The 15,182-nt window shown below is 31.3% G+C and overlaps 2 protein-coding genes across 4 annotated transcripts; both read left to right on the forward strand.

Moving 5' to 3' along the window:
• Positions 1-294: 294 nt before the first annotated feature.
• LOC149615795 (myb-binding protein 1A-like protein) lies at positions 295-8,929 on the forward strand. Of its 2 annotated transcripts, none has more exons than XM_089856732.1 (19): positions 295-600; positions 693-800; positions 873-956; positions 1,028-1,330; positions 1,409-1,699; positions 1,785-1,877; positions 2,433-2,512; positions 2,598-2,661; positions 2,764-2,991; positions 3,332-3,547; positions 4,075-4,525; positions 5,383-5,828; positions 5,907-6,086; positions 6,155-6,204; positions 7,361-7,412; positions 7,495-7,614; positions 7,678-7,961; positions 8,488-8,705; positions 8,782-8,929. In XM_089856732.1, the coding sequence occupies exons 1-19, from the start codon at positions 430-432 to the stop codon at positions 8,901-8,903; spliced, it is 3,561 nt and encodes a 1,186-aa protein (XP_089712858.1). In that variant the 5' UTR covers positions 295-429; the 3' UTR covers positions 8,904-8,929. The 2 variants fall into 2 exon arrangements, with proteins under 2 accessions (XP_089712858.1, XP_089712857.1); XM_089856731.1 differs by having other exon boundaries at positions 298-600; positions 8,779-8,929.
• Positions 8,930-9,343: 414 nt separating this feature from the next.
• LOC149615796 (histone-lysine N-methyltransferase set-1-like) lies at positions 9,344-13,982 on the forward strand. Of its 2 annotated transcripts, XR_016376025.1 has the most exons (7): positions 9,344-9,512; positions 9,749-10,015; positions 10,092-10,296; positions 10,371-10,512; positions 10,593-10,783; positions 12,244-12,666; positions 12,705-13,982. XR_016376025.1 is itself a non-coding variant. In XM_089857198.1 (6 exons), exons 1-6 carry the CDS (start codon positions 9,503-9,505, stop codon positions 12,452-12,454), a joined length of 1,026 nt encoding a protein of 341 aa, XP_089713324.1. In that variant the 5' UTR covers positions 9,344-9,502; the 3' UTR covers positions 12,455-13,982. The 2 variants fall into 2 exon arrangements, 1 of the variants encoding a protein (XP_089713324.1); XM_089857198.1 differs by having other exon boundaries at positions 12,244-13,982.
• Positions 13,983-15,182: the final 1,200 nt, after the last annotated feature.

Below are 15,182 nucleotides of genomic sequence, written 5' to 3' on the forward strand. Positions count from 1 at the left end.
AATAAACTCGCAATGATTGGCGCTTTTATATCACATGATCGTAAATTTCAAAATGGCGATACTCTAGTAACCCTAGTTTGAAACGTGCTTCGTTTCCTGACCTTAGTTCTTGGGAAAGTTTGAATTTAATATCAGTTGATTCCATTATTATTAACTTAATTAATTTAAATACTTGTTTTTAATAATAAAAAGTTAATCCTAAGTCCGCTGATCACAAGACTTTTTAATTATCGTCTGCTTAAGTTCTTGGGTTCAAAGGTCTTTATAATTTTATTGGTTGTCCAAAATTTAGGTTATAAATAAACTCCCAATGATTGGCGCTTTAATATCACGTGACTGTAAATTTCAAAATGGCGATACTCGTAACTCTAGTTTGAAACGTGCTTCCTTCGTTCCTGACCGCATGGCAATTTTTCTTGAGAAACAATAATGGATTCGGACTCTGAATTTAATGAACCTGTAGCCGCTTTTACGGTTAGAAGTACTAATGAACATTTATTAAAATCATTCTGGAAGATCGCAACGACCGATAAAAATATTAGGCTACAAAATGCTGAAAAAATAATAAAGATTTTAATCGAAAAACAAAAAGGTTGCAAGGTAAGTGACCAAGGCTTAACTTCTCAACTGCGTGTTAGCTATCTAATTTTGATAAAATATAATTTAATCTTGATTAAAATATGTAATTAAAGGCTGGTGAAGTATCAGATGATTTACAATACACCGTAGAAAGATTAATAAAAGGAATTAGTTCGTATAGAGATGCTGCAAGGCAGGGTTTTTCTGTTACATTAACTCTTGTAAGATAAACAAACTTTAATCTCATTTAGTTTAATTTATAACAATTAATCTTCATTGCTATCGTTTTATAGCTATTAAAAAAGTTCCCTGTAATTAGTCTTACACAAATACTTGAATATCTTGAGAAATATCAACCTATTGCAGGCTCCAAAGCTGTGAGTTAGAGTACAGTTAACTTTAGTTGTTCGTGTTTAAGCTAATTAGTTTAATTTCTATTGTTTTAAAGGAAAAGGGGCAAACATTTATAGGTAGAGCTTTAGCATATGAGGCTATTGTCCGCTCTAATAGGCTTAAGAATGAACCTTCACTCTTAACATCCTTGGTTCAAACACTATTTGAAATTGCCTCTAAAAGAAGTTACATCCAAGTAGCGGTGATCAATATTTTTAATGATTTATTGCATCAAATTACCCCTGAGAACTTTGAAACGTTTGTCAAACCTGCAATTGAGGATAAATTAACTGTTGGATGGCAAAATTGTACTCCACAGGATTTATGGCTAATTTTAACGTGTCAAAAATGTTTTGGGGTATGTTTTATTTACTCCCATGTTAAATAATAACACGCAGGGCTTAATAAAAATGTTAAAAACTTAAACTTTCTTTAGAGTGTAATTGACAATGAATATGTCTTGGAATATTGGGGTTATAACCCCATAATTAATCAAGAGAGTTATAACGATGTTGCCAATGTTTTGAAACAAACTATTAACGTTTACCCCGTACTTCATCCATTATGGAAAGAAATTGTCAATAATGTTTATAAATCTGAGTATTTTAATGAATTTTGGAAAACTGCCGTTGGTGAAAATTTAATGGAGAAGAATCAATTTGAAAGAACATTTTTAATCTTTGAATTGGTTAAGATGTTGATGTCAGTAGATATAAAAGTTGATAAAGTATGTTTTCATTTGTTTTAGAATAGAAGTAGATGGTACCTTTCAGTTTTGATCATTCTAAACCTATTTTTCGTCTATTTTTTAGTTAAAAACAATTTTATCAGCTAATCTGGTAACTGTTGTTATGAAAAGTGTTAAGATTAATCATCATCCATTATTTTCCGCTTCTAAACAATTGGTAATAATAAAATCCTATTAATTTTGGTTAAGTAATTAATTAAATATTAATTAATTTTATAATTATATATTAATTAATTATATAATTAATTAATTATATAATTAATTAATTATATAATTAATTAGTTAATTATCAAATTAATTAATTATATAATTAATTAATTAATTATTTAATTAAATATTAATTTATATAATTAAATATTAATTTATATAATTAAATATTAATTTATATAATTAAATATTAATTTATATAATTAAATATTAATTTATATAATTAAATATTAATTTATATAATTAAATATTAATTTATATAATTAAATATTAATTTATATAATTAAATATTAATTTATATAATTAAATATTAATTTATATAATTAAATATTAATTTATATAATTAAATATTAATTTATATAATTAAATATTAATTTATATAATTAAATATTAATTTATATAATTAAATATTAATTTATATAATTAAATATTAATTTATATAATTAAATATTAATTTATATAATTAAATATCAAATTAAATATTATTTATCAAATTATATTCTAGCTTGAATTCTTGGTCAATTCTGTGAAAGAATCAAAGGATTCCTCTAAACAATTAGTTATTCTTAATGCACTATTACTTCCGTATGTTTCTCTTGATTATCTTTGTACTTAATTAATTGTACTAATTTAATTCAAATTTAATTAAATTTCACATCTATTTATTTAGACCTGGAACTTTATTAACAGACAATGAAACCAGAACTAAATATTTGTCTGGAATAGTTCGTAATGTAAGATTTATTAGATTAATATAATTATTTATTTTTAATATTAATAACTTAAGTTTTGTTATTGTTAATTAATAATTATTGTTAATTTTAATTTTTCTCTAGCTGTTTCCTGAAAGTTTGGTTGAATATGGTTCAATATTGGAAAAGACTTTTAAAAATGGTGGTGCTATAAAGTCTGATAAAATACTTTCAGGAACAATCCAATGTTTTGCTTTAAGAGAATTGACGTCTTTAATAAGCAATAATAAGCTTGATAATGATTGGAAAGTTAATTTATTGGAGAAATTATTTTTATGGGGTTTTTTCACTGAAAAACCTAACAAATCCGGCGTAAGATTACTTTTTTGACAGTTTAAATGCCAAGTCAACAGTCATTAAGGCTTGACTTATTCTTATGTGCCGTCCTTAAGCCTTGGCCTATTTTTTTCGTTCCATCCTTAAGCCTTGGCCTATTTTTTTTGATTTGTCCTTAAGCCTTGGCCTATTTTTTTCCTTCCGTCCTTAAGCCTTGACCCATTTTTTTTGTGGTCCTTAAGCCTTGGCGTACTTTTTTATTTTATGCTGAGTCATTAAACCTTGGCTTATTTGAATTTTTGATGAGATATTTAAATATGCGTTTCTTAATTGTTAATTTAATTAATTATTATTTTATCTTTTCTTTAATAATTAGAAGAAAGAAATCATTCCCGACTTGTCTTTATCATTAGTCCAAGCTTCTCGTCAGAATTTTTTTAGAGGAATTAGTTTATATCTAAAACCAAAAGAAAAACAAGGATATCACGGACGATTAAATCAATCTTGTGATAGTTTAATCCCATTATTGGGAAGAATAAATGGAATTTTGGAATCGCACGGAAACTTTGAGCCCCAAATTGAACTAGAATTGGTAATTAATTAGTTTCATACAAATCTAAACCTTAATTAATTCAATTGCTTATTTATTAATTTATTTATTTTTTATTTATTTATTTATTTTTTTATTTATTCATTTCTTTATTTATTTATTTCTTTATTTTTATTTATTTCTTTCTTTCTTTATTTTTATTTATTTCTTTCTTTCTTTATTTATTTCTTTATTTATTTATTTCTTTATTTATTTCTTTCTTTATTTATTTATTTATTTATTTATTCATTTCTTTATTTATTTATTCATTTCTTTATTTATTTATTCATTTCTTTATTTATTTATTCATTTCTTTATTTATTTCTTTCTTTCTTTCTTTCTTTCTTTCTTTCTTTCTTTCTTTCTTTCTTTCTTTCTTTCTTTCTTTCTTTATTTCTTTCTTTATTTCTTTCTTTCTTTATTTCTTTCTTTCTTTCTTTATTTCTTTCTTTCTTTATTTATTTATTTCTTTATTTCTTTATTTATTTCTTTCTTTATTTATTTCTTTATTCATTTATTTATTTATTTAGATTATGGAACAATGGAGTTCCATGTACGCTTTAGTCGAAAAACTTACTAAACTTAGCAAGAAAAATCCAAAAGATGAAGATTATAAAATCTTTATCACGTTGTTTATCCAAATTGGATTTCTTCTGTTTTTTGAGAGTGAAAAGAATAAAGCGGGGGAAAATATAGGGGAACTCGAAGAATGTGCCAAACGCGCCATTAAAGAGAAACAGAGTACAGAAAAGGGGTCTGCCGCAGTTGATCAGGATGAACCTCCTTGGGTTGCTGTACTTGTAGATATCTTTTTGACGCTACTTTCTGAGGGTTCTGCTTATATTCGGGATATTATTGGATCCGTTTTTCCTCTTCTTGGACCAAGAATTGATCAAAAGGTGTTGCAACAGATACTGGATGTTATATTACCCGAGAAAGAGAAAGATTTGGTTGGAGAAGATGAGGAAGTGGATGAAAGTGGTAAGCCTTGACTTTTTTTTATTAATTTTTGCTGCGTCATTGAGCCTTAGCTGTTTTTTTTTATGCTGAGTCATTAAGCCTTAGCTGTTATGTTTTTATGTTGAGTCATTAAGCCGTGGTTTATCTTTTTATGCTGAGTCATTAAGCCTTAGCTGTTATTTTTTTATGCTGAGTCATTAAACCTTGGCGTATTTTTTATGCTGAGTCATTAAACCTTGGCGTATTTTTTATGCTGAGTCATTAAATCTTGGCGTATTTTTTATGCTGAGTCATTAAATCTTGGCGTATTTTTTATGCTGAGTCATTAAATCTTGGCGTATTTTTTATGCTGAGTCATTAAATCTTGGCGTATTTTTTATGCTGAGTCATTAAATCTTGGCGTATTTTTTATGCTGAGTCATTAAATCTTGGCGTATTTTTTATGCTGAGTCATTAAATCTTGGCGTATTTTTTATGCTGAGTCATTAAATCTTGGCGTATTTTTTATGCTGAGTCATTAAATTTTGGCTCAATTTTTTTATAATGCTGAGTCATTAAACCTTGGCTCAATTTTTTTTTATAATGCTGAGTCATTAAGCCTTCGCTCATTTTTTTTTATAATGCTGAGTCATTAAACCTTGGCTCAATTTTTTTTATAATGCTGCGTCATTAAGCCTTGGCTCAATTTTTTTTATAATGCTGAGTCATTAAACCTTGGCTCAATTTTTTTTATAATGCTGAGTCATTAAACCTTGGCTCAATTTTTTTTATAATGCTGCGTCATTAAACCTTGGCTCAATTTTTTTTTATATGCTGCGTCATTAAGCCTTGGCTTATTTAAAGATTTTGCCGAGTCATTAAGCCTAAAATTATTCCAGATGACGAAGAAGTTGAATTTGAATCAGCAAGCTGTTCTGATGATGAATCTAGTGTCATTTCTAGCATTACTACTGAACCAGATAAAGAATTTATTGATAAAGTAGCAAAAGCTTTGGGTCCGGCTGCCGATAAGGATGAAGATTCGGACGAAGAATATCTATCAGATTCTGAAATGTTTAAACTGGATAACGCTATTTCGGCAGCTTTTAGAGGAAGAGTTAAATCCAAGAAAATGGATGAAGGGGAACAGTTTATAATGAATTTTAGAATGAAGTGCTTGGATTTGATTATAAAATATATCAAATTGGAACCTCCGTTAAGCCATATTCTGCAGTGTATTCCGCCATTAATTTCGGGACTCCATTTTGCAGTTGGAAATAAGAATCAAACATTGTTTTTAGAAAAGATTGTAAAGACTTTGGAAAATCTAACGAGCGCCAATAAGGTATAATTTTCTATCTTTCCGACAAAGTTTTTACGTTAATTAATTTAACTTAATTTTCTTCTTAATTAATAATTAAAGTTCCGTAATGTTGACAATGTCAGCCAAACTGATTTGGAAAAGTTATTCACTGAATTAATTGAGAAATTAAAGCTTGCCACTGATCTCAGGATATCTAAGGAGATTAGCAATGTTTGCGTTTATTTGGTTGTTTGTACTAAGAAACTTTCTGATGACGACAACAGTGATGACGAGGATGCTGTAAGTTGAAATTATATTTACTAAGTTGTTATTTAGATTTAATTTAATTGTTTAATTTAAATTTAAAGTGGTATGCTGGTGCTTTTGAGAAACTTCTAAAGGAATATTTTGAGAATGTGTAAGTGTTTGGGTTTTGGTATTCTTAAGCCTATTTTAGTCTACATCGCAGCTAACTAAGCCTATTTTCGTCTACATCTATGCTAAGCCTATTTTCGTCTACATCTATGCTAAGCCTATTTTCGTCTACATCTATGCTAAGCCTATTTTCGTCTACATCTATGCTAAGCCTATTTTCGTCTACATCTATGCTAAGCCTATTTTCGTCTACATCTATGCTAAGCCTATTTTCGTCTACATCTATTCTAACCCTATTTTCGTCTACATCTATGCTAAGCCTATTTTCGTCTACATCTATGCTAACTAAGCCTATTTTCGTCTACATCTCAGCTAAGTCTATTTTCGTCTACACGTCTATGCTAAGCCTATTTTCGTCTACACGTCTATGCTAAGCCTATTTTCGTCTACACGTCTATGCTAAGCCTATTTTCGTCTACACGTCTATGCTAAGCCTATTTTCGTCTACACGTCTATGCTAAGCCTATTTTCGTCTACACGTCTATGCTAAGCCTATTTTCGTCTACACGTCTATGCTAAGCCTATTTTCGTCTACACGTCTATGCTAAGCCTATTTTCGTCTACACATCTCAGCTAAGCCTATTTTCGTCTACACGTCTATGCTAAGCCTATTTTCGTCTACACATCTCAGCTAAGCCTATTTTCGTCTACACGTCTATGCTAAGCCTATTTTCGTCTACACATCTATGCTAAGCCTATTTTGGCCTCCACATTTAAGCCTATTTTGGTCTATATTTCAGTTAAGCCTACACATCTATGCTAAGCCTATTTTGGCCTACACATCTCAGCTTATTTTGGTCTATATTTCAGTTAAGCCTATTTTGGTCTATATTTCAGTTAAGCCTATTTTGGTCTATATTTCAGTTAAACCTATTTTGGTCTATATTTCAGTTAAACCTATTTTGGTCTATATTTCAGTTAAACCTATTTTGGTCTATATTTCAGTTAAACCTATTTTGGTCTATATTTCAGTTAAACCTATTTTGGTCTATATTTCAGTTAAACCTATTTTGGTCTATATTTCAGTTAAGCCTATTTTGGTCTATATTTCAGTTAAGCCTATTTTCGTCTACATTCATGCTAAGCCTATTTTCGCCTACACATCTCAGCTAACTAAGCCTTGCCATTTATGTTTACAGGAACTCTCATATAAACCAGGAGTTTTTCACTAAACTTTTCATTCAATGTCCTGTAAGTTTAATTTTAAATGTTTAATTCGTTCTTAATGTAGATATTAACTAACATAATCATTAATAACTTTCAATATTTTTAGGAAGCCGCCAGTGAAGTTTTAGAATCATTAACTAATTATGCTTTTAGTGAAAAACTACGGTTATTTCAGAGAACTAAAGCTCTTAAGTTCTTGCATACTGCTGCAAATTCCATAACTCAAGTATGATTAATCTTTTAATTATTTTTGAATGATTAATTTAAATTAATTAATTTTTGATTGTAGGCCAAGTTGGAAATTTGCACAAATAAGAAATATTGGTCAACAATGTGGTCTAGTTTAATGCCAAGATTTGTAGAAGCCTTGAAAGAAATGTCCAAAGATGTGAAATTGGCCTATATGTTTGAGCTTCTGTCGTCTGCTTTGACTTTACTCCAAATTCGAAAAAATCTAACCAATAATATCGACGTTAGTAATGAATTTTCGGAAGCTATTAAAAATGTTCAAAACACAAAACTTGATCAGAGGATTAGGAAAACTTTAAAAGACTTAAAAAAACTGTTGGGAATGTAAGTATTTGTTATATTATTTTAGTTAATTTTCGCTTACAAGGTAAGTTAAGCCTATTTTCGCCTACACATCTCAGTCAGTTAAGCCTATTTTCGCCTACACATCTCAGTCAGTTAAGCCTATTTTCGCCTACACATCTCAGTCAGTTAAGCCTATTTTCGCCTACACATCTAAGTTAAGCCTATTTAGTATTTTCGCCTACACATCTCAGTCAGTTAAGCCTATTTTCGCCTACACATCTCAGTCAGTTAAGCCTATTTTCGCCTACACATCTAAGTTAAGCCTATTTAGTATTTTCGCCTACACATCTCAGTCAGTTAAGCCTATTTTCGCCTACACATCTCAGTCAGTTAAGCCTATTTTCGCCTACACATATAAGTTAAGTCTATTTTCGCCAACACAGCTAAGTTAAGCCTATTTTCGCCAACACAGCTAAGTTAAGCCTATTTTCGCCAACACATCTCAGTTCAGCCTATTTTCGCCAACACATCTCAGTTAAGCCTATTTTCAATTACCTATTCGCAGAAAAACAGAGAACAATCCAACGGAATTGAATGGAAAGAGAAAGAATTCCGAATCGGATGAATCAAAAATTCCCAATAAAACTGTTAAAATTGAGGACAGTTTGACGATTTTAAATGGAAATATGCATGAAAAAGATGAAATTGAAGAGGATACGTCCACAAACACGCCAACTAAAAAGAAGAAAAACAAAAAGAATAAACAGAAAAATAAAGGCAAAGGTATGTTTTCCAATTTCCATCACTGCTTAGACGTTTTTAAAAAATGTTAAGCCTTTGCTAATTATTTTTTAAGAAGGAAATTTATTATTGGTTAATGGCGGACTTTCGAGTGAATCTGCGAATGAAACAAACGTTTCCAATCCAAAAATTAAAAAGAAAAAGAAAATCAAGAAATCTAAAGCCAAGGTTAATTTATAGAAATAAATTGATTTTATTATGTAGAATTGTGTGGTTTATTTTAAAAATATCTTCAAATTTTTAGGCCTAAATGAATAAAATTACATAGGCCTATTAATTTTAGTCGTTAATTATGGAAAAAGGTGTTTTTTTAAATCATCGTAGCTAAGCCTAAAAAGTTCCTTTTACTTAAAAATTCAAATAGCCTGCAAAGGTTCCTCATTGGTTAATTTTATTATGTAGAATTGTGTGGTTTATTTTAAAAATATCTTCAAATTTTTAGGCCTAATTGAATAAAATTACATAGGCCTATTAATTTTAGTCGTTAATTATGGAAAAAGTTGGTTTTTAAATAATTTCCAATAAGATCTTAGCTAAGCCTAAAAAGTTCGTTACTTAAAAATTCAAATATCCTGCAAACCTTCCTCATTGGCTAATTCGTGTTCACGTGACAGCGTGGGATTGCCAAACCAAACTTCTCAGGCTGGTGGCCCGAGTCGTTTTATGGGTTGCTCATTTTTTTAAAAGTTTCCGAATGTAAATGTAATTAACGTCAAAATTAATAAAAAATTAAGCGGCTTAGAGATGCTTTCGTGTAAAAAATTACGGTGCTGATTACAATGGTGGATGGTAAGTGGTAATTTATTATTATTCTTCCAACATCGGGCGGGAAAGTGATTTACTTACCAAGGCTTAACTGGAAAAGTAACGTAAGCCTTTATTGTATTTGTTTTTGTTTTCCCAACCAATTTCCGCGATGACCCTAACCTAAGCCTTTCAAAATATGATAATTAGACATCGTGTTAATTATTTCAAGGTTAATTTTACGCGTATTGTAATTGAAACAGCGCGGTAATTGTTTTCAGGTGTTAACATTAATGAAAGCAACGAGGGATTAGACTTAGAGGGGGAATGCGAAGTTTTAACTTTTTATTTGGAGCCCGTTACTTTAACTTATGTTCCTAATGATTTGAGTGAATCTTCCACCGACTTTAATAACGGCGAACAGTATTTCGTAACCGATGCACCCGTAATACTTTTTGATTCAAAATTTGGCGTCCCTGTTGACATTAAACCTGACATAATGTTGCCTTACTTAAGTTGTACATCGCGGGCTCCCGTCTTGGGTCAAGGTAGGGTCAACCTCTCGTTATTCTTAACGTAAAGACGCACCTTTAAGTACTTAATTAACTTTAATCACGTTTAAAGTTAGCGAACAAACCCCCATAAATCACAAAATTGAAATTAAGGAAGAACCATGTACTCGTGAAATGACGCTCAGTCCGAGAATTAAGACTCGTTCTAGAAATAAGGCATTAAAATGCAAAAAAGAGAATGTCAACTTAGATTTTAAAGAAATACAGGTTAATTATAGACCTCCACCTAAAAGACGTGCTTCTAAAAATATTAAACCGTGAGTTTGTTAGTTTTCGTTAACGGAGTTGACATCGTACATCCTAAGCCTAATTAAACTTCGTTAAATCATAGAAAAATTGAAGTCAAATCCAAAACGATAACAGATTATTTTCCTTCGCAAAGAAGTAAACGAAAAACTTCCGTTATGATAGAAAAAGAGAAACTAAAACAGTTTGAGGAATTTATTTTATCGGGAGTTGAAGAAGGGTTTGAGGTATGTTAGTTGTTGTTGTAAGTTTTTTCAAAGTTTCGCGATAGTTTAATGTAAGTTATCTTTGTTAAAAAAAAAAATAGGTTTTAGAAACGAGGGAAAAAGGAAGGTGCGTGGTCACAAATAAAAAAATCAAAAAAGGGGATTTTGTTTTGGAATATTCTGGAGATCTGATAAGCATGGATGAGGCAAAAAGACGTGAACAATATTACGCGAGCATCGAAAATGTAGGCTGCTACATGTATTATTTCATGTTTCAAAATAGACAATACTGGTGAGTTTGTTTTTCTATTTATTTCATTTTTTGATGGGTAGAAAACCTTTACATTTAAGGGGAAAATCCTTTGAAAATTCCTATGAGGATAGGGGGAAAAATTCTGTGAGGATAGGGGGAAAAATTCTGTGAGGATAGGGGGAAAATTTCTGTGAGGATAGGGGGAAAATTTCTGTGAGGATAGGGGGAAAATTTCTGTGAGGATAGGGGGAAAATTTCTGTGAGGATAGGGGGAAAAATTCTGTGAGGATAGGGGGAAAAATTCTGTGAGGATAGGGGGAAAAATTCTGTGAGGATAGGGGGAAAAATTCTGTGAGGATAGGGGGAAAAATTCTGTGAGGATAGGGGGAAAAATTCTGTGAGGATAGGGGGAAAAATTCTGTGAGGATAGGGGGAAAAATACTATGAGAATAGGGGGAAAAATTCTGTGAGGATAGGGGGAAAAATTCTGTGAGGATAGGGGGGAAAATTCTGTGAGGATAGGGGGGAAAATTCTGTGAGGATAGAGGGAAAAATTCTATGAGGATAGGGGGAAAAATTCTATGTGAATAGGGGGAAAAATTCTATGTGAATAGGGGGAAAAATCCTATGAGGATAGGGGGAAAAATCCTATGAGGATAGGGGGAAAAATCCTATGAGGATAGGGGGAAAAATCCTATGAGGATAGGGGGAAAAATCCTATGAGGATAGGGGGAAAAATCCTATGAGGATAGGGGGAAAAATCCTATGAGGATAGGGGGAAAAATCCTATGAGGATAGGGGGAAAAATCCTATGAGAATGGGGGGCGGGAATCCTATGAGAAGGGGGGGCGGGAATCCTATGAGAAGGGGGGGCGGGAATCCTATGAGAATGGGGGGCGGGAATCCTATGAGAATGGGGGCGGGAATCCTATGAGAATGGGGGCGGGAATCCTATGAGAATGGGGGCGGGAATCCTATGAGAATGGGGGCGGGAATCCTATGAGAATGGGGGCGGGAATCCTATGAGAATGGGGGCGGGAATCCTATGAGAATGGGGGCGGGAATCCTATGAGAATGGGGGCGGGAATCCTATGAGAATGGGGGCGGGAATCCTATGAGAATGGGGGCGGGAATCCTATGAGAATGGGGGCGGGAATCCTATGAGAATGGGGGCGGGGGAAAAATACTGTGAGAATAGGGGGGAAAATACTGTGAGAATAGGGGGGAAAATACTGTGAGAATAGGGGGGAAAATACTGTGAGAATAGGGGGGAAAATACTGTGAGAATAGGGGGAAAAATACTGTGAGAATAGGGGGCAAAAATACTGTGAGAATAGGGGGCAAAAATCCTATGAGAATAGGGGGCAAAAATCCTATGAGAATAGGGGGGGGAATTTCCGTGAAATAGGTTTTCCAAAAGTTGTTTGAACCCTGTACCTCCCTCCATATTTGACATTTCGGTTTTCAAAATCTAATAACAATGGGAAATTTGTTGTCAGTGTTGATGCTACCAAAGAGAGCCATCGCTTAGGAAGGCTGGTTAACCACAGTAAAAAGGGCAACCTGAAAACAAAACCTTTTCTAGTCGAAAACACTCCTCATTTAATCCTAGTCGCGGATCGTGACATACAACCGGGGGAAGAACTCTTATATGACTACGGAGATCGTAGCAAAAGGTCATTGGAATACTATCCATGGCTAGCTACGTAACATATCTTTCTTTCATCATAAACCCTTCAATTAATTAATTATACTTTAATATTTTCCTCTATAAATTCTTTCCCTTTTTTCTCAATGAATTCCCTAAAAAAAAATTGTAACTAAGTTATACATAACATAACTGTATTTATTTCATTCTTCAGTCGCTAATTACTAATTAGTATTTTTAACTAATTAGTAAATTACCTAGTAATAACTTCAAGGCAGCGTTCATTTTAAATCTTGCTATGATTTTACTAAGGCTTGAAAAAGAAATGAAAAGAAAAGTTTGATCACAATTTATTTTGTTTCATTCAAAACTTCATTCATCTTTATTCATTCATTAATTTATGAGTTTTGAGTTATGAGTTGTCAGTTTTTCAATTCATGTGTTTGCTGTTTTTATTTTAGAATTTTGAATTTTTGAATTTAGACAAAGGGGTGTGCTATAAGAATTATTTTTTTTTAATATGCCATGGGGTTTTTCCGGTTCAGTTCAATTCAGTTCATATTTAAGACTGTGTTCTATGCCTACATACATTTTTCATTGCATTATTATTATTTTTCTTATAGATTAAGATTTAGTGTTTATTTGTAAATAAATATTTTGTGTTTGTTTCGTCACTTTTGTGTTTTTTCAATAAATTTTTCAAATATTTACGGACTTACAAATGAAATAAAGGTAAGAATCTTATTGTTGCAGCCATTTTTGAACTTTTAAACGCGTATTTAAAAGTTTGGAGGATAAATATAAATTATACCAATATTTACATTAATTTAAAAATGAATTCACGTTCATTAATATTTAAAACACAATGAAATTAACATTAATTAACAGAACACAGCTAATTATTACCCATAAAGAGCAAAAGCAGTAAAAGCACGCCCCTGAGTATTTACACATTGATAGATTTATTTTATTTTTAACGAGAAACGTATACTTAAAAATATACTGGCACGTTAATTCGTTAAAATGAAAATTAGTTATACTTTTTTTAACGATAATATATGCAATTAATAGCTAGAGTTTTTTTGGCATTTTCTTCTATCCTTACAAACAAACAAACAAACAAACAAACCCAATTGTAAAATAAAAACATAAATATGTAAGGATAAGTAATTGTAAATTTACGTAAATGTCGTGTTTTTTCACATCAAATTCTGTGTGAAAATGTTTTTATTCCAAAAATCTGTAAGCCCCAAAAATAATCCAAAATAATTGAACAATATAAACAATTTTTTCATAAATATTTAGACTTAATTAAACGTGTTTAGAAAATAATAATTAATGATAATAATAACTAAATGTTGTTTTTTGTTTTTTTCGTTTCTCTTTGTAAATATTTCATAATTTTTCATTACAAGTTTTGTCTTTGTGAAAAAATTCAATTTTTTTTGTTTATACGCTAAAAACTTGAAGATAAAAAGACTGCGTAGTTTTGTGTGTCTATGACAGTGCCTTATAAGGAGAAAAATTGATTGCAGTCTTTGAAACTAAACAATCCCATTTTTTTGATTAAATATTTCATTAAAATTAGAATTTATCGTCTTATTTTAATGTTACACGGGTTTTTGGGCGGGAAATTCAACATGAGTTTGAACCACGTGGTGCCAAGGCCTATGAGTAAGGTTCGTTGGGTTGGCGGGAAATTCAAAATGAGTTTAAGCACGTGGTGCCAAGGCCTAGGAGTAAGGTTCGTTGGGTTGGCGGGAAATTCAAAATGTGTTTAAGCACGTGGTGCCAAGGCCTAGGAGAAAAGTTGGTTGAGTTGCCGGGAAATTCAAAATTTGTTTAACCACGAGGCGCCAAGGCCTAGGAGTAAGGTTCGTTGGTATGGTGGGAAATTCAAAATCGGTTTAAGCACATGGTGACAAGACTATTTTTGAGAAAGTACACTTTGCTTATGTTTTTAGGCAAATTTCTCAATTTTTAATTTAGTTTTATTTATAAAGGCTTAGAGATTGTACACAAAACTAAAATAGGGTTAGATTGAATCTATTTTTATTCCTACCTTGTAAACAACACATTGTTTATCACATTTTACTTTATAATAATAGACTATTTTGTATTTAAGCCTTGGTATTACAGTAACAACCCTGAACTTCAAAAGCTAAGAAGCCCAAGAACAAAAGGGTTTTCTTTCTTTCTTTGCTAAGCCTTTTTCAGGGTAGTTCCATAGTAACAAATTTGAATATATGCCAAATATTTTTTAGTAGTTCTTTAAATAAAGCGAACGCTAAGTGAAGTTGCAATCTTGATCGGGAATAAAAATGCTCATAAATTAGTTTTGTTAAGCCTTGGTTTTTTGGGGCATTCAAGCGTCGCAAATATGAACGAAAAATAAACAAGATATATGTATTTTTAGCCGAAGTGCTTGATAACAGTTTAAGAAAATAAGCTATTTAAAGTGGTTAGGCTTAGAGGCGTCGTGCAGCTTGTTTAATTTGAATTTTAAACAAGGTCCCCCTACAAACTATTTGGCGCGATAATTAGGACTAGGTTAAGCCTATTTTTACAATCAAAACCTTTCAGGTAAAATAGGTAGGCCTGCCAAAAAATGCAACCTTAGATTGTCAGTGTTTTTCCATCTGTCTAGGAAATTCATTTCTAGACGATTCTTAGACCAAGGTCAGACAGACATACTTAAAAATATCAATAAGACCTAAGATAAGATTGTGCTACCTTAACGATATTTTTAATTTAAACCCCTCGGGCAAAGATTAACTTGAGGCTATTTGT

The sequence above is a fragment of the Phalangium opilio genome, unplaced genomic scaffold, assembly GCF_054372755.1.
Source record: "Phalangium opilio isolate 3A_F unplaced genomic scaffold, DU_Popi_V2 ptg000217l_1, whole genome shotgun sequence".
NCBI classification, from domain to species: domain Eukaryota; kingdom Metazoa; phylum Arthropoda; class Arachnida; order Opiliones; family Phalangiidae; genus Phalangium; species Phalangium opilio.

Coding starts and splice junctions, on each gene's coding strand:
- LOC149615795 (XM_089856731.1), top strand. CDS start 430: ATGGATTCGGACTCTGAATTTAATGAACCTGTAGCCGCTTTTACGGTT. Junction 2,992..3,331: donor AAAAACCTAACAAATCCGGC/GTAAGATTACTT, acceptor TTTAATAATTAG/AAGAAAGAAATCATTCCCGA. Junction 3,548..4,074: donor CCCAAATTGAACTAGAATTG/GTAATTAATTAG, acceptor TTATTTATTTAG/ATTATGGAACAATGGAGTTC.
- LOC149615796 (XM_089857198.1), top strand. Junction 10,016..10,091: donor GGCTCCCGTCTTGGGTCAAG/GTAGGGTCAACC, acceptor TCACGTTTAAAG/TTAGCGAACAAACCCCCATA. Junction 10,513..10,592: donor GAGTTGAAGAAGGGTTTGAG/GTATGTTAGTTG, acceptor AAAAAAAAATAG/GTTTTAGAAACGAGGGAAAA.